Here is a 21,197-nt window from a genome sequence, read left to right on the forward strand (position 1 = left end):
TTTTTTTTATTATTATTAAAAATATATTAAAAAGAATATATGACTTGATTTAAAAACATAAAAATATATATATTTTTTAAGTAAACAAGAAATAAATAAACTTTTTATTGAAGGTGAAAAGAAAACAAATCAATAAAAGAAAGGAAAACAAAAAAAGAGTTTTAATAAAATAAAAAAAGGACTTTTTTCAAAGCTTAAAAAAAAACTAAATAAAAAGTGTGTAAGTGTTTAATTAAAAGAGAGCGGCAAAAATAAGGATTTTTAAAAAAAAAAAGATATTATTACAAAATATTATTTTCTACAGCAGCAGTAAACAAAAACAATAACAACAATAAACAGCAAACAGTTGAGCATAAAGAGTTAAAAAAGTTTTTGATAAACTTAATACTCTCTTTTTCTTACACTCTCTCTCTCTCTCGCTCTGACTCTCTTAATTAAAACCAGCTCCTTACTACTATTAAAGAAAAGATAACAAATTTAATTAATATAATAATAAACAACAACAACAACAAAAACTACTTTTTAATTAAATATAACTTTAAAACATATACTTATATACTTGCATTATATACATACATTATATACAAACAATTTAACAACAACAAAAAAGAAAAAAAGAAAACTAATTTAAATATACAAATAATAACAAAAAAAAAAAAAAACAAGAAATCTAACAAAAAGGTAAATATTGTAATTTAATAATAAAAAAACAACAAAAATTTATGCAGGCTAAAGTTATAGATTTTTAATATATAAAGAAAAACAACAACAACAAAATAATTAATAATTAAATTTAAACAAATATATTATAAACAAAAATACAAAAAAAAAAAAAAAAAAACAAAACAAATATAAAATTTTCTTTTTTTTTTTTTTTAAAAAAAAAGAGGACAATTTAATAAAAAAACCAACAAAAACTTTTGACTAAAAACTCCTTCAAACACACCCCCTCCATTAAACTTTAAAATTAACAACAACTTGGGCAATATTTTAATAATTTTTTATAAAAAAATTTAAAAATCAAAATTATTTTTAAAAAAAAAAAGTTTAAAAACTTGATTTTGTTTTAATATCTTTTTTCTATTTTTTTAAAAAGTCCTGTTTTATTACTCTCTTTATTTTTAACTTAAATCTCTTTACATTTATAAAACCTCTTAAATTGTTTTTTTTTTTTTAACTTAACCTTTAAATTTTAGTAGTTTTAAAAAAATTATTCAATACAATTTCAACTATTGTTTAAAAAAAACCCACTTAACAAAAGCAAACTATATATTTTATTTTTTTTATTATTAATATTTTGTTTTGTATAACTCCCCCTCCCCCCCTCAACCTCTTTAATTGTTTTCAAAATATAAAATTTTTTCCAAAAAATAAAATTTTTTCCAAAAAATAAAATTTTTTTTCTAAACTTTTCTTTTTTCAACAACAAAATCAAAATAATTAACATTTTATAAAACTCCTCGCTTTTTTTTTAAATTCAACTTTTATTATTTTTATTACAAACGCCTCCTACATTTTTACTAAACAAGAGATAAACAACAACAACAAAAAGTAATAAATCTATAAATTAATAAAGTAAAAAAAAAAATTTCATAAAATACAAAAACAAAAAATTAAATTTACTTATATATTGCATATATAAAATTACTTTTTTGTATAAGAAATAAATAAAAAAAAAACAAAAAAAAAAATATTAAGTATATTTAAATATACTTTAAAGTAATATTAATAATAATAATAAAAAACTGAATAAAAATGCATACATTTAATAATTTTATGTTTAATAAATTAATAAATAAAATAATAAAACATAAAAAAAAATCAAAACAATTTTTTAATTTGTACTCGATTTAGCTATGTCCGTCTGTCCGTCCATGTAAACTATAGATCACAATTTTTATTATAATGCAATGAGCAGAACCCTCTTCCTTGACGAGAACTTTGTAGAATCAGCCTTTACCATCTTAGACAGAAAGGCGAGAGACCTCAAAATCCCGTTCCTTGCCTTCTCCTCCTTCGTCCGGCCTGTATAATTAATATCTCGTGGAGGGTCACTAGGCTTCTCCTTCACGGCTACTTGCCAAACAAACTGGGGACAGTCTTTTCCCAAGGCTCCCCTTTTTCATCCTTTTGGCCTCTTTAGCATGGGGATGTTATCTTAATAGTCTGACTGTTAGCAAGCTCATTGTCAGAGAAAAATTCGCCAGATTCTGTGTGGCACTAGTTTCAACAGAGGAGTCACTTGACAACTCCAGAAGACCCTCCATGTCTAAATCGGTCAGTACCTTTTAACATCGGTCAATTTTTTCACCTAGCCCCATACAACTGTACCCCCGAATAGGGCTTGTAAACCTTGTAATCAAACTACAGGTCGAAATTTTGGAGATAATTCAATGAAATTTTCCACATGATCTTTTATGGTACCGTAGTGCTTTTAAGTTCATAATTATGTTTAATATACTCGTATCTCGACAAAAAGCTGCAAAACCAAGTTCTATGCTAGGCTTGATGACCCTCAAGAACTCTATAATTAAAGGACCCCATTATACCCAGACTTCTAGACTAGCACACTACTGGTTGCTATGTCAGCGGGTCCTTTTGGTGCCTTTGTAATAAACGTATAACAGATGAGTGTGCTAGTCACACTACGAAAGCCGCCGCTGTGGATCCTTTTGCTACCTATTATTCTAATCAAAAGTAAGATACCCCGGCTGACAGACTAACACACAACCTGTTGGTGTTGTCAGGCTACTAAAGCTGCTTTTAGTAACTTTGTGATAAACGTATTATATTAATTGAAGTTTGGACACTACTGATTGGTATGTCAGGCTACAAATGCCGCCCAAATAGATCCTTTTGCTACCTTTGTAGATAAACGTATTATTGCAATCGAAACCAAGATCCCCCTGCTGAGAGAATAACACACTACCTGGTTGTTGTAACAGTTCGACTGTGGCCGATAGTTCAAACTTTCGGTTGATACAGCTGTCGCTGGATTGACAATCTTTGCCGAGTATGACTCGGTTCGTTCCGAAGAACCAATTATCGTGGGAACGCTACCTGATGGTTTTGCCAGGTTACTTAAGCAGCACCTGTGAATCCTTTTGGTCCCTTTGTGATAAACGTATTGTTGTAATCGAAACCACAATATCCAGACGTACAGAATAGCAAACTACTGGTTGCTATGCCAGGCTATGAAAGCAGGATTGAATTCTTTGACTACCATTCACGAAGGGTAGTCATCTTGTCGCCATGTGAAGCCTTAAGTGGAATGAATCCTATGGGCCAGCTGTGCCCAAGCTGCCTCGCTCCAAGGGGTCACCCTTGTCAGACGGATCATAGAACGAGCACGTTACTAAGAACCACCCCTTCCACCTGACAGATTTTTTTCCCATATTGGGCGGTTTGTCAGTAATCGCTCTATCGATCAACACAACAAAAACAAAACCCGCAAGCAGCCGGCCCAAGATGGCTGCTTGTAAACCAATCCCTCAGCGGTGAGGTACCTCTGTCTGTTGTGGCAAGAACCTCCGCAGCCCTAGCTGATCAAAAGTTAGCCACTTCCTGCCTTCGGATAAGAAACGCCTCTTCTATGTGCCCCTTGTGCAAAAAAGGAATCCTCCACCCTGATGTCGGGTTCCTTATCCGCAGATTCCCAACGGCACAAAACTCCTTATCTTAGTGCTTTTGCACACCGTCGAGCCGCCGGTGAACAGAACTAGAAAAAAACTGCAACAAAACTAGAACAAAACTAAAACAGAACTAGAACAGAACTAGAACAAAACTAAAACAGAACTAGAACAGAACTAGAACCGAACTAGAACAGAACAGAACCAGAACAGAACTAGAATAGAACAGAAATAGAACAGAACTAAAAAAGTACAAGAACAGAGCTAGCACAGAAGTAGAACAGAACTAGAACAGAACTTGAAGAGAAATAGAACCGAACTAGAACAGAACTAGAACAGAACTAAAACATAACTAAAACAGAACTAAAACCGAACTAAAATAGAACTAAAACAGAACTAAAACAGAACTAGAACAGAACTAAAACAGAGCTAAAACAGAACTAGAACAGAAATAGAATAGAACTAGAACAGTACTAGAATAGAACAAGAATAGAACAAGAATAGAACTAGAACAGAACTAGAACAGAACTAGAAAAGAACTAAAACAGTACTAGAACAGAACTAGAACAGAACTAGAATCGAACTAGAACAGAACTAGAACAGAACTAGAATAGAACTAGAACAGAACTAGAACAAAACTAGAACAGAACTAGAACAGAACTAGAACAGAACTAGAACAGAAATAGAACAGAACTAGAAACAGAACTAGAACAGAACTAGAACAGAACTAGAACAAAACTAGAATAGAACTAAAACAGAACTAAAATAGAACTAAAACAGAACTAAAACAGAACTAAAACAGAACTAGAACAGAACTAGAACAGAACTAAAACAGAACTAAAACAGAACTAAAATAGAACTAAAACAGAACTAAAATAGAACTAAAATAGAACTAGAACAGAACTAGAACAGAACTAAAACAGAACTAGAACAGAAATAGAACAAAACTAGAACAGGTCTAGAATAGAACTAGAAAAGAACTAGAACAGAACAAGAACAGAACTAGAACAGAACTAGAACAGAACTAGAACAGAACTAGAACTAGAACAGAACTAGAACAGAACTAGAACAGAACTAGAACAGAACTAGAACAGAACTAGAACAGAACTAGAACAGAACTAGAACAGAACTAGAACAGAACTAGAACAGAACTAGAACAGAACTAGAACAGAACTAGAACAGAACTAGAACAGAACTAGAACAGAACTAGAACAGAACTAGAACAGAACTAGAACAGAACTAGAACAGAACTAGAACAGAACTAGAACAGAACTAGAACAGAACTAGAACAGAACTAGAACAAAACTAGAACAAAACTAGAACAAAACTAGAACAGTACTAGAACAGTACTAGAACAGAACTAGAATCGAACTAGAACAGAACTAGAATAGAACTAGAACAGAACTAGAACAGAACTAGAACAGAACTAGAACAGAACTAGAAGAGAACTAGAACAGAACTAGAACAGAACTAGAACAGAACTAGAACAGAACTAGAACAGAACTAGAACAGAACTAGAACAGAACTAGAACAGAACTAGAACAGAACTAGAACAGAACTAGAACAGAACTAGAACAGAACTAAAATTGAACTAGAACAGAACTAGAACAGAACTAGAACAGAACTAGAATAGAACTAGAACAGAACTAGAACAAAACTAGAACAGAACTAGAACAGAGCTAGAACAGAACTAGAAACAGAACTAGAACAGAACTAGAACAGAACTAGAACAGAACTAGAACAAAACTAGAACAGAACTAAAACAGAACTAAAACAGAACTAAAACAACTAAAATAGAACTAAAACAGAACTAAAACAGAACTAAAACAGAACTAAAACAGAACTAAAACAGAACTAGAAAAGAACTAAAACATAACGAAAACAGAACTAAAACAGAACTAAAATAGAATTAAAACAGAACTAAAATAGAACTAAAACAGAACTAGAACAGAACTAGAACAGAACTAGAACAGAACTAGAACAGAACTAGAACAGAACTAAAACAGAACTAAAACAGAACTAGAACAGAACTAAAACAGAACTAGAACATAACTAGAACAGAACCAGAACAAAACTAGAACAGAACTAGAACAGAACTAGAACAGAACTAGAACAGAACTAGAACAGAACTAGAACAGAACTAGAACAGAACTAGAACTAGCACAGAACTAGCATAGAACTAGAACAGAACTAGAACAGAACTAGAACAGAACTAGAACAGAACTAGAACAGAACTAGAACAGAACTAGAATAGAACTAGAACAGAACTAGAACAGAACTAGAACAGGACTAGAACAGAACTAGAACAGAAATAGAACAGAACTAGAAAAGAACTAGAAAAGAACTAGAACAGAACTAGAGCAGAACTAGAACAGAACTGGAACAGAACTAGAACAGTACTGGAACAGAACTAGAACAGAACTAGAACAGAAGTAGAATAGAACTAGAACAGTACTAAAATAAAACAAGAATAGAACATGAATAGAACTAGAATAGAACAAGAATAGAACTGGAATAGAACTAGAACAGAACTAGAACAGAACTAGAACTAGAACAGAACTAGAACAGAACTAGAACAGAACAGAACTAGAACAGAACTTGAAAAGAACTAGGAAAAAACTAGAATAGAACTGAACTAGAACTAAACTAGAACAGAAACCGAGCAGAACTAGAACTGATGTAGAACAGAAGTAGAACAGATCTAGAACAGAACTAGAACAGAACTAGAACAGAACTAAAACAGAAATAGAATAGAATTAGAACAGAACTAGAATATAACAAGAATAGAGCAAGAATAAAACTAGAATAGAACTAGAACAGAACTAGAACAGAACTAGAACAGAACTAGAACAGAACTAGAACGGAACTAGAACAGAACTAGAACAGAACTAGAACAGAACTAGAACAGAACTAGAACAGAACTAGAACAGAACTAGAAAAGAACTAGAACAGAACTAGAATATAACTAGAACAGAACTAGAATATAACTAGAACAGAACTAGAACAGAACAAAACTAGAACATATATTTGATTACTCTTTTAATAGATATGGAAGGTGCGAATTTCAGAAATTTTAGTCTCTTTCAAATTTTCGCGATAATGGAACACTAGTGCATTATTCGATCTTTTGATTTTTAATAAAAATCCGTTGTTAAATATTTAAGTGTATATTTGTTTTTATTAAAGTTTCTTTAAATTGTTTTGCATTTACAAATAAATTTTACACATCTATATTATAATATAATTTTTTTCCATTGCAAAATTGTTATTAATTCCGAAAAAAAGTTTATAATTAAATACAATTTATAATTTATTCGTTTAATTTATTAATTTCATCTTTTTCTTCTACTTTATCATTTATACTTAAGTATTACAAAATATAGCAGTTTTATGTTATAATAAATTTTTTATTTTAAGTTCCAAAGTTTTGTCAGTTGTTTTAAGAGTTTTATAAGAAAATTTTTATAAATGAGATAAATAATATAAATTAAATAAAATTAAATTATTACAAAATATGTTTTACAAAATTTGGATATATAAATATTGGAAATACAAATTAAACGAAATACATAATAATTGTTAGATTTTGCGCAATTTTTTAGGAATTGGTTCCAGAGCCGGTAAATCTATTTGGCGTACATTTAACATTCATATTTCCATAGTTCTTTTGCTTTTTTTAAATTTTTCTATCATTGCCAGTCGAAATTGACAAAACTTGGTTTCAGAACTTCAAATTTTATATATATTTTTCGATCCGAATTTAGAGCAATGGTATTCTTTTATTCTGTGTATATATTTGTTCAATATATTAGTTTTCAATAAATTTTTTTGAAGAGATTATGAATTGGTTTTATTTGAAGAGGTTCCAATGTCAAATTTTTCATTTAATATTGAAAATAGCAAAAGAAATTTATAAAAAATATAAATTATATTATGAAATTAAAAAAAAAATTATACATAAATTATATGTAAATTGTCTTATTATAAAAAAATAATATTTTTTTAACTAAATTATTTAAGTTCTTTTTACTAAATCTTATAAAAGTTAAATATTTTTTTCTTTCAAGTTAAATTTAAGAAAAAAGTGTGTGTTTCTTCCTAAAAAATTGTAATTTTTTAATCAAAATTGGCTTAAATTTTTTGTTAAAGTATTAGTTTTTTTCGAAGTTGATAATTTAAGAAAATTGTCTAGTAAAAATCCGTTAATCTTAAACAGAATCCAATATATATCTGCAAGACCTTGAAAAACTACAGAAACAACATCTCTATTGAACCGATCTTTGAAAATCTTATTAAGCAGGCTAAAAACTGCTCCAAACACGTCAGAATGTCAAGAAGTAGAATGTGAGAGCACTGTCTGATAAATTTCTGACAAGAAGGAGAAAGTGAGAGCACTGTCCGATAAATGTAGGCTTCAATTAAGAAATTTCTAAAGAATGGACTAAAGTTTAAGTATATATTCCAAATAAAAGTTTAACCTTTTTAGTTTGTTATCAAAATTGCCGGGAAGTTATTGCCTAAAAAGCTTCCAAAGAAAACCTATTCGAAATTCAATGTATAAAATCATACAAATTTGAAGAATTTTCTTTACGAAACCTATTAGAAAATAGCTCCCCGATATTTTTTCCAGAAACTAATTCAATATCAACTGATTCAAAAATCTCTTGAAACCTACTCTACTGAACAACATATGTTTGTTTATTTGTTCCGAAAACAAGATATCGCCTCTCTTAAACTGCTTGGCCATCTCGTTTAGAGATTAACGGTAGTCGAGAGAGGTGATCTTTGGCTCCAGAAAGGGTTAAAATGAACCATTTGACAAATTTACTCTGTGAATATTGTTTGTTATAAAAGTTTTTAGATGTGACAAGGGTTTTCAGAGACTTTTTAAGTAATTTTCTCAAGGCCTCTAAGTTTGGTTTTGATTTGAAAAGAAAGTATTCTTAAGGCCTCCAAGTTTGGGTTTGATTTGAAAAGACGGTAATTCGATTTTGCATTTGTTTTCAAATCTGATTAAATGGGGTTTACATTGTTAGATTATTGCACTCTTCAGAATGGGTTAAAGATTCACAGTTTGTTTGTCCGGATTTTGGTGGATTTTATTAGGGTTTCAAGTCCAAATTTTGATGGATTCTTCAGTCCGTTGAACTGAGTTATTGTGGAACATATTTCAATCCCATTTTTATAGATATGTATGTCAAATGAAATGAAAAAACGATGTTAAAATACGAAAGTACCCTGATGTAAAGGCTTTAATAGCAAGACTTTGCAGAATGTCAATGGCGTCGCTAATACCGAAGCCGATAGAATGACTAGACAAGATGGTAAATTCATGGACGATAACTGTACGATTCATCTCCGGTATAAAAGGATTAAACTTTTACGAGAGCATTGGGGACCATTGTGAGCTACGATGACTATGAGAAAACCTCGTCTTTCAGTTGGCAAAGTTATTAGACAGACTTGATAAGTCAGTTTATGCTTGGATGGTGTCTTCAGCTATCTCCTCAGTATAAATGTACTTTTCGCTCTGCTATCAACATTTGACAGACTGACTGACAAGATTCTTTACATTCAGAATGTGACTTCAGCTACTTTCTCCAACATTGATCTCTGATGTAAAAGGATTAAACTTTTACGAGAGCTTTAGAGACCATTGAGAGTTACGGTGACTATGAGAAATCCTCGTCTTTCAGTTGGCAGAGTTATTAGACTGACATGATAAGACAGTTTATGCTTGGATGGTCTCTTCAGCTATCTCCTCGGTATAAATATACTTTTCGCTCTGCTATCAACTTTTGACAGACTGACAAGATTCTTTACATTCAGAATGTGACTTGAGCTACTTTCACGATGTGGAAGGATTAAACCTTATCGACATCGATACAGCAGATTTGTACATAGTAAACTCCATGTAGCGAATACCAGGTTGTTTTCGGAGGCCAAATGTCAGAGTATAATTGGACAACGGCTACCTCATATTTTACACTTTCTACCGAATGTTAACCACGACTAGTTTTCCGATGTGGCAGGATTAAACATTTACAAAACTGTAGAGATTGATTCTAGAAGAACGCCAGATGGATTTCGAGATCACAGCTCTGATTGCCGTAACTTATCAGACTAACATTCAAGGTAGTTGAATCTGGTGGAGTGACTAGACAAGAGTGTTTGCACTAGGACAATGACTGCTACTAATTCTACGGTATATAACCTTTACCAGATCGTTGAAGGGAACCTCTGTAACTCGATTCGAAAGAAAACATTTTCGAATTTGTATGTTAACTACACTGAGTTTCCAAAACTTTTTCTTTCGAATCGAAATACGGAGTAAACTCCAAGGCAGAATGCCAGGAGGCATTCTGCGCTTGGAGTCAGATTTAACTGACATGAGGGTTTGCACTTGGGCTTTGAAAAGAATAAACTTTACGAGACCATTAAGAAGAAATACGAGAAACTGAAAGTAGATGAACGCAAAACTAAATTCGAAAACCTAATACCCAATAAGTAGACACCTAGGACGGAATAATTCAGATAAGGGAAAAAAAGGACTGGTGGACTAAAAGTGACCTCTTTGTTTTCGGTACTTGAACTCTCGAGATTCAGTTTATTGTACTATTAGGGAAAGATATAACTATCATATATAGGAAACTGGGGAGTAATAAATACTAGTGTGTGTGCGGAGCTCAACGCGAGACCTCATTCAGAATAAAAGATCGGAAGATTCAAATAGATCGTGTTATAGATATTTATTTTAAATCCTTAAACTCACCAGTTCCATCTTCTTTTACTATTAGGGAAAAATGTAACTGTTATATACAGAAGTCTGAGGAAGAACTGAATACTAGTGTGTGGGTGTGCGTGTGCTTGTGGAGTTCAACCCCCTTATAGGTGTGGAAATCTCATTAAGCATAAAATAATTGAAATTTCAAATAGGTCAGGATTTTAGATCAGAAATAGATCGTATGAAACTTTCTTATAGGTAGTTCTTGGAGAAGGTTTTGTTAAAAGCGACAAAAAATGGTTTTCGGCAATAAACTAGTTCTGAGAAGGTGCTAATTATGGAGATTAAATCTGTCAAGATTGGTTTGCTGAATATATAGTGTTTCCGTGTGTTTGGAACAAAAGAAAGTGGGTTTGTTGAATACATATTTGGAATAAGAACTACAAATGTTATCTATGGAGATAAACTTTCACTTTCAAATTAAGAAAATATCGGGTTCCTTTGAGTATTTAGTATTTGAATGAAGTTTGATCTAATACCGTATAAGACGGTAATAATGAGGTATTAAATTTAAAAGTTTGGTCCGAATTTTCAGATTCGGGTAAGAAAAATATTGAGATTTCTTAGAGTATTTAGTAGTCAAGTTAAATTGGTATTTTGTTTTTAATATCAAACTTAATTTTGAATTCTATTTTGCATCCATTTGGATACAAAAATTTCTTTCGGAAGTCTAGAGAAAGTTTCGAGGTAGAGTCGGTTGTTGAAAAGTACATCATGGATGGAATTGTATATTTAACGAAATATTAAAAAGATTAGTAACTTTAGTCTTTGCTGAATCGGATTATTATAAAATAGAATCCTAGGATTGTCAGAATTTTAAAAATATTTGAATATTTGAAAATTTCTACAAAATAATCAACTTAATTTTAGATATTAATTTAACTAAACAATTTCTTAATAAATATTACATAATATCAAAATAAATATAATAAAATTTAAGCCAATTTATTATGGAGATTACGATTTTATTTATTTTATTTAATTATTTAAACTTTTTTTCAAACACACACTTTTTAAACGTTTTTGTCTAAAGTTGTTGTTGCGTTTTTATAAAGTTTATTACATGATTTTTAATTAAAAAAAAGAAATTAACTTAAATTAGTTTGAAAAATATTATAATATTTTGTTTTATACTTGATTGTGTTAGAAGAGTTTATAAATAAAGAGTTTGATTGAAATTTTCAATAATTTTGTTAAATTTTTTATCATCGTTGCGTCGCTGGTCAAAAATGTAAAATCGGAATTCGTTTATAATTTATATTCAAGCCATTGCCAAATCATCAAATCCTTGTGCCGTTAGATGAGCTAAATCTCACGCTTTAGCACCCGGTATTTTTGATAGAACCTTGGATAGATCGACACCAGTTAGGGCATTAATAGAGGGTGGCAATTGTGCCACAAGGCGGGTAACATCGTTGGTTACATTGTCATTGCCACCGATGAGAACAATTTCCTCAGTTTTAGCCAAAGGAGCAGCCACTTCGGCAGCAATCTAATATAGAAGAAAAACAAAAATATTTAAAACTTTTAACATCTTCACTAAAAGGTTTTTCAAAACTTACCTTGGGCAGTGATTCCAAAACAATACTCATAATAGCAGCATCACCATATTGTTTATAGACATGGGCCTTCATGCGCATACGTTCGGCCTCGGCCTTACCCACCAACTCAATGGCATGGGCCTCGGCAGCACCTATCTTGCGTATCTTTTCGGCTTCAGCACGGGCCATTTCAATAGTTTGACATCTGTCAAACAAAACAAATCACATTAATAAAAGATTTATCTAAATTTGTATAATAAAATAAACTTACTGTTTGCCTTGGGCTATAGTTTGTACTCTATAGGCTTCAGCTTCGGCGGGTAATTTGACCGTACCAATCAATTCACGATCCTTACGTTGCACTTCTTGTGATTCAATTTCAATTTGTTTACGTCTCTCTACGACATCGATTTGTATCTCTTCGTTGCGTATCTTTTGACGTATTTTCGCTGCCTGCAATTCATAAGCCAATTGTGATTCGGCCTTAGCCGTATTTGTTTCCTGATCAAAATTAGCTTTTTGCAATTTATAAAGACGTGCATTATCCTCAATTTTCGTATCGGTGGAATATTTAACATCCATGGCACTCTTCTCACACTCGGCTTCGCGTATGCCGGCATCACGATTCGCTTCGGCCACACCAGCATCGGCATCACGTTTAACAATGGCCGTTTGTGCTTTGCCGAGCGAGGCCAAGTATTGGACATCATCGTAGACGTCCTTGATGGTGAACGAGAGAATTTCGATTCCCATGCGACCGACATCAGGTGCGGCTACTTCGCGCACTAAGGCTGCGAATTGATCGCGATCTTTGTATACCTCTTCGACTGTAAGAGTTCCTGTAAGAGGTGGAGAAAAAAGGTATTATATTTAGTAAATTATATTAATTTTTTTTTAAGAAATAATTAATATTTTCGACTATTTGGAGCTAGTAGAGAATAGTGTGCAGTGTGGAATATTCTATAGTCTTGACTACAGAGCAGTCTTTAGTCTATAGTTGTGACTTTAGAGCAGTGTATTAATCTTGACTATAGAGCAGTCTATAGTCTTATAGAGTAGTCTATAGTCTTGACTACAGATCTCTCTATTATCTTAACTATAGATCTCTCTATAGTCTTGACTATAGAGCAGTCTATAGTCTTGACTATGGAGCAGTCTATAGTCTTGACTATAGAGCAGTCTATATTATTGACTATAATCTACTCTATAGTAAGTAGTCCATAATCATTACTATAGAGCAGTCTATAGTCTTCGCTATAAAACAGTCTATAGTCTTGACTATAGAGCTGTCTATAGTCTTGACTAAAGAGCAGTCTATAACCTTGACTAAAGAGCAGTCTATAACCTAGTCTATAATTTTGACTATAGAGCAGTTTATAGTCTGGACTATAGAGCAGTCTATAGTCTTAACTATAAAGCAGTCTATAATCTTGACTAAAGAGCAGTATATAGTCTTAACTATAGAGCAGTCTATAGTCTTAACTATAGAGCAGTCTATAGTCTTGACTATAGAGCAGTCTGTAGTCTTGAATATAGAGCAGTCCTTAGTCTTAACTATAGAGCAGTTTATAGTCTTAACTATAGAGCAGTCTATAGTCTTAACTATAGAGCAGTCTATAGTCTTAACTATAGAGCAGTCTATAGTCTTAAATGTAGAGCAGTCTATAGTCTTGACTATAGAGCAGTCTATAGTCTTGACTATAGAGCAGTCTATAATCTTGACTATAGAGCCGTTTATAGTATTGACTATAGAGCTGTCTATAGTCTTGACTATAGAGCAGTCTCTAGTTTTGACTATAGAGCAGTCTATAGTCTTAATTATAGAGCAGTCTATAGTCTTGACTGTAGAGCAGTCTATAGTCTTGACTATAGAGCAGTCTATAGTTTTGACTATAGAGCAGTCTATAGTCTTGACTATAGAGCAGTCTATAGTCTTGACTATAGAGCAGTCTTTAGTCTTGACTAAAGAGTAGTCTATAGTCTTGACTATAGAGCAGTTGATAGTCCTGACTATAGAGCAGTCTATAGTCTTGACTATAGAGCAGTATATAGTCTTGACTATAGAGCAGTCTATAGTCTTGACTATAGAGCAGTATATAGTCTTGAATTTAGAATAGTCTATAGTCTTGACTATAGAGCAGTTTGTAGCCTTGACTATAGAACAGTCTATAGTCTTGACTATAGAGTAGTCTTTAGTCTTGACTAAAGAGTAGTCTTTAGTCTTGACTAAAGAGTAGTCTTTAGTTTTGACTATGGAGCAGTCTTTAGTCTTGACTATAGAGCAGTCTATAGTCCTGACTATGGAGCAGTCTATAGTCTTGACTATAGAGCAGTCTATAGTATTGACTATAGAGCAGTCTATAGTCTTGACTATAAAGCTGTCTATAGTCTTGACTATAGAGCAGTCTATAGTCTTGACTACAGAGCAGTCTATAGTATTGACTATAGAGCAGTCTATAGTCTTGACTACAGAGCAGTCTATAGTCTTGACTACAGAGCAGTCTATAGTCTTGACTACAGAGCAGTCTATAGTCTTGACTATAGAGCAGTCTATAGTATTGACTATAGAGCAGTCTATAGTCTTGACTACAGAGCAGTCTATAGTCTTGACTACAGAGCAGTCTATAGTCTTGACTACAGAGCAGTCTATAGTCTTGACTATAGAGCAGTCTATAGTCATGAATATAGAGTCTTGACTATAGAGCAGTCTATAGTCTTGACGATATAGCAGTCTCTAGTTTTGACTATAGAGCAGTCTGTAGTCTTGATTATAGAGCAGTCTATAGTCTTGACTGTAGAGCTACGGATTAGTCTATAGCCATCTATATTCTCTACAATAGAGCAGCCAATAGTCTTGATAGATAGTGAAAGTCTTGTGATGTAGGTATATTTATTGTGTTTACACGATTGGTAGTATAAAACAATAACAAATTATGATGGAAACAGCTGTTTTCGTTTTGGCCTTTGTGTTTACGTAAAAACACTTTACTTATCTAATGCGACTGATCTAATACGACTGTCAAATTTTCCATTTGTATTTTCTCCCAATGTTCGATGGTTTTATTGCGATACTAAAAAAAATTTTGACAGATCATATTACTTGTGTGTGAATACGTGTAAAGGGGGCTTAAGTAAATTCTTTTTCATTTTGAGTTTTTTTGTTTATATTTAAAGTTTATTTTATATATTTTGTATAAAAATTAAATTTACCTTGATATCACAGCATATGTTAGACCCACAATTAAGGTCAATTTAAAAGTACCCATCCAAATCATAGACATATTTCTTTAAAAAATATATATTTGTGGAATTTTGAATATAATACGCGAAGAAAGCTTTTTAAATTATTTTGGATAATAATATTTAAAGTTTTTAAAAACTATTTAGAAAATAATTTGAATCGAAATTTTAAAATTTTGCAAATGGCTTTAGTGTTTATTTAAGTTTTGTAATTAAGTTTTATATTTTAATATTTGTTTTTTATTTAATAAAAATTTTAAAGTTTTGATATATTGCAACTCAAAGGAAATTAGTTCTGGTTTCAAATACTTTACTTTAATAACTGTTTTTATTCGTGAAGATCCATTTAAATATATATTGTAAAAGTTTGTTCAGTTATCTTTTTTCTCTATATTATTAGTTTTATTTATGTTTGTATTTTTCATTAGACAAAAATATTATTCTACTAAAATTTAATTGTTTCTATTTGTATATATATATATTTTTTATTCATTTCACTTGACGTTATCTCCCTCTTATAAGTTATTTTAAATCAAACCTTAATTTCATAATTCTTCCCTTCTCTCATCTGTAGGAGCAGACTAGACGCTATTGAACTTGACGTCATTATGCGGTTGTTCAAAAAAATGATAAGAATTCTTTTTTTTTTTTTGCTTAAATGAGAAATTAATCTGATCGTTTTATGTAGGAAACCTATAAATTGACAATGTTTTACAATCGATCATTATTTCTACTTCTTAAATAATTGCGTCACTGTTAAGGGTTTGCGGTTAAATGATTGAGTTATTTGTAATAGAAAAGGTGATGAAATTATCTAGTGACTCTCGAGTCTAGACTATTAAGAGACTTGATGATGTAGTCCTTGTTCTTTAGAATTTTGATTAAACAACTTTTAAATTGAACATTTTAATCATATACATGGTAAGTTTGACTCTATATGATCGGGTGCAAGTATACTTTCTTTAATGACCATTTTACCTGGCTGTCTTTTTTTACCACAAACTGTAACCGAAGGCTTGCCAAAACCTACATAAAACCAGTCCCTCTTATTCTATTTAAAAATCATAAAAAATTGTTAAGTTTGAACTATAAAAAAGTAAATTAATTAAATAAAAAAACAGCACAACAATTACTTCTTGATGTTTTTAAGTTTCTTTTTCTTTACGAGAGAACTTTAATGGCCAAATAAAAGTAACAACAAAACTAGATTTCGGTAGTTCGCATCATGACTTCGGGTAATTTACACGTTTTACTTTATCTCTATTTTTGGCAAATTAAAAATGACGTCAAAACATGTGTTTGATACGAGAAAACATTAGTTTTTTTTTAAAGGAAATATAAAAAAGTTATTGTCTTTTTTAAATTGAACATAATTTGCTACCTGGGGTTTTATAGCGGCCCTTAAAAGTACTACTTTTTAATCGAAAAATTAGGGGTTTTCAATTTATCGATCCGTTTAAAATGCCGGAATTCAAATTCTTTAAATATACAGTGAGCAAAAAATTATTACTTTTTAATTTTATAAGTATAAAATGAAAAATGTACAGTGATTAGTTCTTTGACTAGTCCATAAACTAGTTAGTAAACTAATCCATAAATTAGACAGTAGATCTGTTCATAGAGTGTTAAATACTGAAGTTAATAGAATAGTTCAGACTCGCTAGTACTGTACTCGCTAGTAAGTACTGTATAAACTAGTCAGTAGACTAATCCAAAAACTATTCAGTAGAATAGTCAATAGACTAGCCAGGAGACTAGTAAGTAATCTAGTCCATAGTGTAGCTAGTACACTTGTCCATAGACTATTAAATAAACAAGCCCAGTTAATGGATTAGTTAATATACCAATATCAATAGCCCAGTTAATGGATTAGTTAATATACCATTCCATAGATTACTTAATAATGTAGTCAATAAAAAGGACAACGGCCTACTCAATAGACTATACCATAGACAAGTAAATAGACCAGTTCAGAAACTATTTTTATATATCAGGCCAGAAATGTCGAGAGTTTTAACGTGAACACCTGCTCCATCCACTGGGAAGACCTGAGAACGGTCTTCCATCGCTCTTTGTTCTTCAATGAAGAACTCCGGTGGCAATTTTTGTACATTGGTTTTGACCGGTCCATGCACAAGTACTTTGCTGGAATACTCGAGCTATTTAATCTCTGACAATTGGATGGTCTCTGTTGATACAGCAACAGCACCTAGAGACGTAACCGGTGGACCGAAGTACGATCCATCAATAAGCCGTGGACATTGTTCTTACTCACAGGGACACACTGTGGTAATTCTAATATGAACAGAGTAAACCATGAACATTTCTGGACAAGGAAGGAAAATTCAATGGTATCATATGTATATGATACCTTTCATCCATCATCATTCAACCCAACAAACATCTCATTCATACGACACATTCATAAGAGAAAAACATACGACACATTCATTAGGTAATCGGGTGGGGTATAGTCCGTCGAACCTCACGTTCATCCCGTACCATATACAATTAATACCAACTCATTCCCAACGCTTAGACCCACAGTCACTCCATTTGTGGGGTATCTCTTGTGACCTCTGGCAATTTATGCAAGGACTAAGCCTTGCATAGATAGAATAGTCCATTGACTAGTCAGTAGACTAGTTCACAAACAAGTCCATAGAATAATCAGTAGACTAGTCTAGTCATTAGATGCGATCTTAGAATAGACTATTGACTAGTCACTAGACTAGTTCATAGACTTGACAATAGACTAGACAATAGACAAGTCAATACACCAGTCCATATGCTAGTAATAGTCTATTCACATACTAGTTAATAGACTAGTCAAGAGTCTAGCCAATTGAATAGTCCACAGAATAGGCAATAGACTAGTCAATATACTAGTCCATATACTAGTCCATAGATTGGGCAATAGACTTATCCATGAATAAGTCCATAGACTGGGGAATATTCTTGTTCATGTTTTATAACTTTATAACTTTATAACTTTATAACTTTATAACTTTATAACTTTATAACTTTATAACTTTATAACTTTATAACTTTATAACTTTATAACTTTATAACTTTATAACTTTATAACTTTATAACTTTATAACTTTATAACTTTATAACTTTATAACTTTATAACTTTATAACTTTATAACTTTATAACTTTATAACTTTATAACTTTATAACTTTATAACTTTATAACTTTATAACTTTATAACTTTATAACTTTATAACTTTATAACTTTATAACTTTACATGTTATTTAAAAAATTCTTGAATTTACTTTCTTTTTTTTCCATAAATATTAAAAGTTTTATAATTGAATAAATACTTTTCAGCTTTTTACCATTAACATCTCAACATGTGCCTTCCTTTGCTAATATCAAATTACTGGGTTAGGGTTTTCATTACAGCAATGCAAGGGAAAACGTTTTAAGATTAAATTATTTTTTAAGGGAATATTTTTGGTTAAATTCTCTGCTACATGACATTTTTTGGATATTTTCATTACTTTAAAAACTTTTGCAGTTTTTAGAAAAAATATTGTAAAATTTAGAAACCCTAATCAAAGTGCAACTATAATAAAAATAAAATAAAACAATTAATGTTAAAATTTAACACCTCTCCTCCCTATCCCCCCACCTTAATGGGTGCTAAAAGTAATAGTTAACAATGACACTATAAACGTCATAAAATGCTCAAAGAACACAAATAAAAAGAACAAAACAATTTTATGCAATCTCCAACAATAAGAACAATAGCATTAAATTTTTTATTAATTTTCAGCATATTGTCGTATAACATTTTCTTTAAGAACACAAAATGACAGCAAATTGAATAAAATGCAAGAGTTTACAACGAAGAAACATTAAAAAACTGAGTGAAAAAAATCAAACTTTAAAGGACACTCAAACTAAAATGAAAATTACAAAAACTGTCATTGACAAAAGAAAACTGGATATTGGCAGATGGTATGATTTAGATATCAACTGTCAATATGGTGTGAAAGTGTTGAGGTGTGTGTGTGTCGGATTGAATATGAAACACTGGAAATGATTACAACAATGGACACAATGAAGGGCTAGCTTGTGAGCTGTTGTTGTTTTTCTTTTACAGTAACTCGAATTGGCAAGGATATAATATTGATTTAAATGTAATTGACAGTTTAGTAAATTGATGATAAAAAGAAAATTAAATTATATTTTTCTATTAAATTTTAGAAAAATCCTTAATCGGTAACAGATTGCCGTATACTAAAATTTTGTCATTGTAAGGTAGTTAAGTACTTGTTTGCTTGAAAAATATTGATGGGTTTTCCTTAGATTTTTCAAAATAGTGTTCTGATCGATGTTATATCTAATATAACATCGCTCCTAAGATACATATATGGACCTAATTTCGACAATAGCTTGCCAATAACGTCTTACAGTCCAATTCGGATTTACACTTTACTTCATAAGATGAAATCGACCAAATTGAGATCAATGCCGCAAAATATGTTTTTGGTATGCTATAGAAAACATCTGGTGTTTGTGTTCCTATAACTGACATGGGTCAAATCTACTAAAGATAAGAACAATTGGAGAGCTATACAGCTATGTATTCAAATCTGGTTCATTTGAAGTTCCGACGACTTTCTTATCATACTTTGATCTCACCACTAGAAAAGTTCTCGGTCAAGGCTCTCTTACAGTCCAATTTGGTTTTACACTTTACTCTATAAGCTGAAATCTACAAATTGCCTTCTTGCTATCGGAAAGTATGCTAAGATCGGCTAAAGATTAGAACCACTCGGTTGTGAGTGCCTCCTCGAAACTTTATATGTTACGATTAGAGAGATAACCAGTACTTCTCCCCGGTGGAATGCTATACAATCTTGGTATTACAGCAATATTTTGGGAGTAAATAGGTGCTTCCAGTACCTCAATTCTGTCGGGACTATAAACTGGTGAGGACAAATATATTCTCAATTTGGCATAGGGTCGACCCAGAGTAACACTTAATCTGTTATTACGGGGTGCCAGTTGCCCGTAGGACAGTTGAGGTCAGTTCGTTGAGGTTTCTTTGGGATCCACGTAGTGTCTGAGTTTTAAACTCAAATTCGCTGGAAGGGGGTGCTTGGTTTAAAGATTGACACGCGTAAAGTATACATTTTCGGCATATGTTTGCGTTACTGATCCTAGTTTCTAGAATCAGTGTTAACCACAGGGCAAGGATGTGGATTAATAAAATGCTGGAATTGTGTTCATAATACAAAGACCAACATGGCAGGTGTTTACGTAAAGCATTTATATTAACCATCTTGTTATTATTCCAATTCGGGGGAAAAGAGCTGTTGTCAATACCTCTAGGTTATAAACTGGCGGGGCCAAATGTATCCTCGACCTTTCCTGGGAATAATTTCACGTGGGGCACCGACGTATCTTGTTGATCCCATCATCTGTGTTGTCTCTATTTGATATATTTTTGATATTTTAAAGAAATCGTTTTGATGTTAAACCTTCTGATATTAAAATCAAATATGTATTTTGCTTAGAACTTGTAAAGCAATATTTAAGATTAAAAGAACCCATAAATGGATCAATTACCTATTTTATAAAAGTATTTTTTTACAATTAATGTAATTAATTTTATAAATACATTATATAGAAATTTAATCGAAAAGATTTTGAAATTAAGTTTCCCATATAAGGTAATCACAGTCTATCCCTCAAAATTTAAAACAATAATCAGCTTAGCGGTTTTGGAAAATTAAAAGTTCGTCGCCATCTGTCGGAGAAATTTAAAATTTTACAGAAACACTTCTCACGACCTCTGAAACATATATTATGAAATTTGAAGTGACGTGGTTCCTGAGTTCATCGATTGCGAAGCATTGCTCTTTTGTTCAGGAATAGATATATAGATATATAGATATATATCTATATAGATATATAGATATATAGATATATAGATATATAGATATATAGATATATAGATATATAGATATATAGATATATAGATAG

General features: G+C 31.5%; 1 protein-coding gene across 3 annotated transcripts in view; it reads right to left on the reverse strand.

Annotated features, from left to right (window-relative positions):
- Window positions 1-11,549: 11,549 nt before the first annotated feature.
- The window catches only part of LOC111681149 (flotillin-2), a 347,120-nt gene continuing 337,472 nt past the window's right edge, over window positions 11,550-21,197 (reverse strand). For 2 of the 3 annotated variants that reach the window (XM_046946685.1, XM_046946686.1), the window contains 3 exons: window positions 12,226-12,793; window positions 11,976-12,159; window positions 11,550-11,905 (listed from right to left, as the gene is read on the reverse strand). In XM_046946685.1, coding sequence (XP_046802641.1) covers window positions 11,726-11,905; window positions 11,976-12,159; window positions 12,226-12,793 — 932 coding nt within the window. In that variant the 3' untranslated portion in view covers window positions 11,550-11,725. Of the gene's footprint in view, window positions 11,906-11,975; window positions 12,160-12,225; window positions 12,794-15,164; window positions 15,273-21,197 lie in introns of those variants that run through there. The other variant, XM_023442873.2, reaches the window with a different exon arrangement.

Source organism: Lucilia cuprina, chromosome 3 (genome assembly GCF_022045245.1).
Source record: "Lucilia cuprina isolate Lc7/37 chromosome 3, ASM2204524v1, whole genome shotgun sequence".
Taxonomy (NCBI): domain Eukaryota; kingdom Metazoa; phylum Arthropoda; class Insecta; order Diptera; family Calliphoridae; genus Lucilia; species Lucilia cuprina.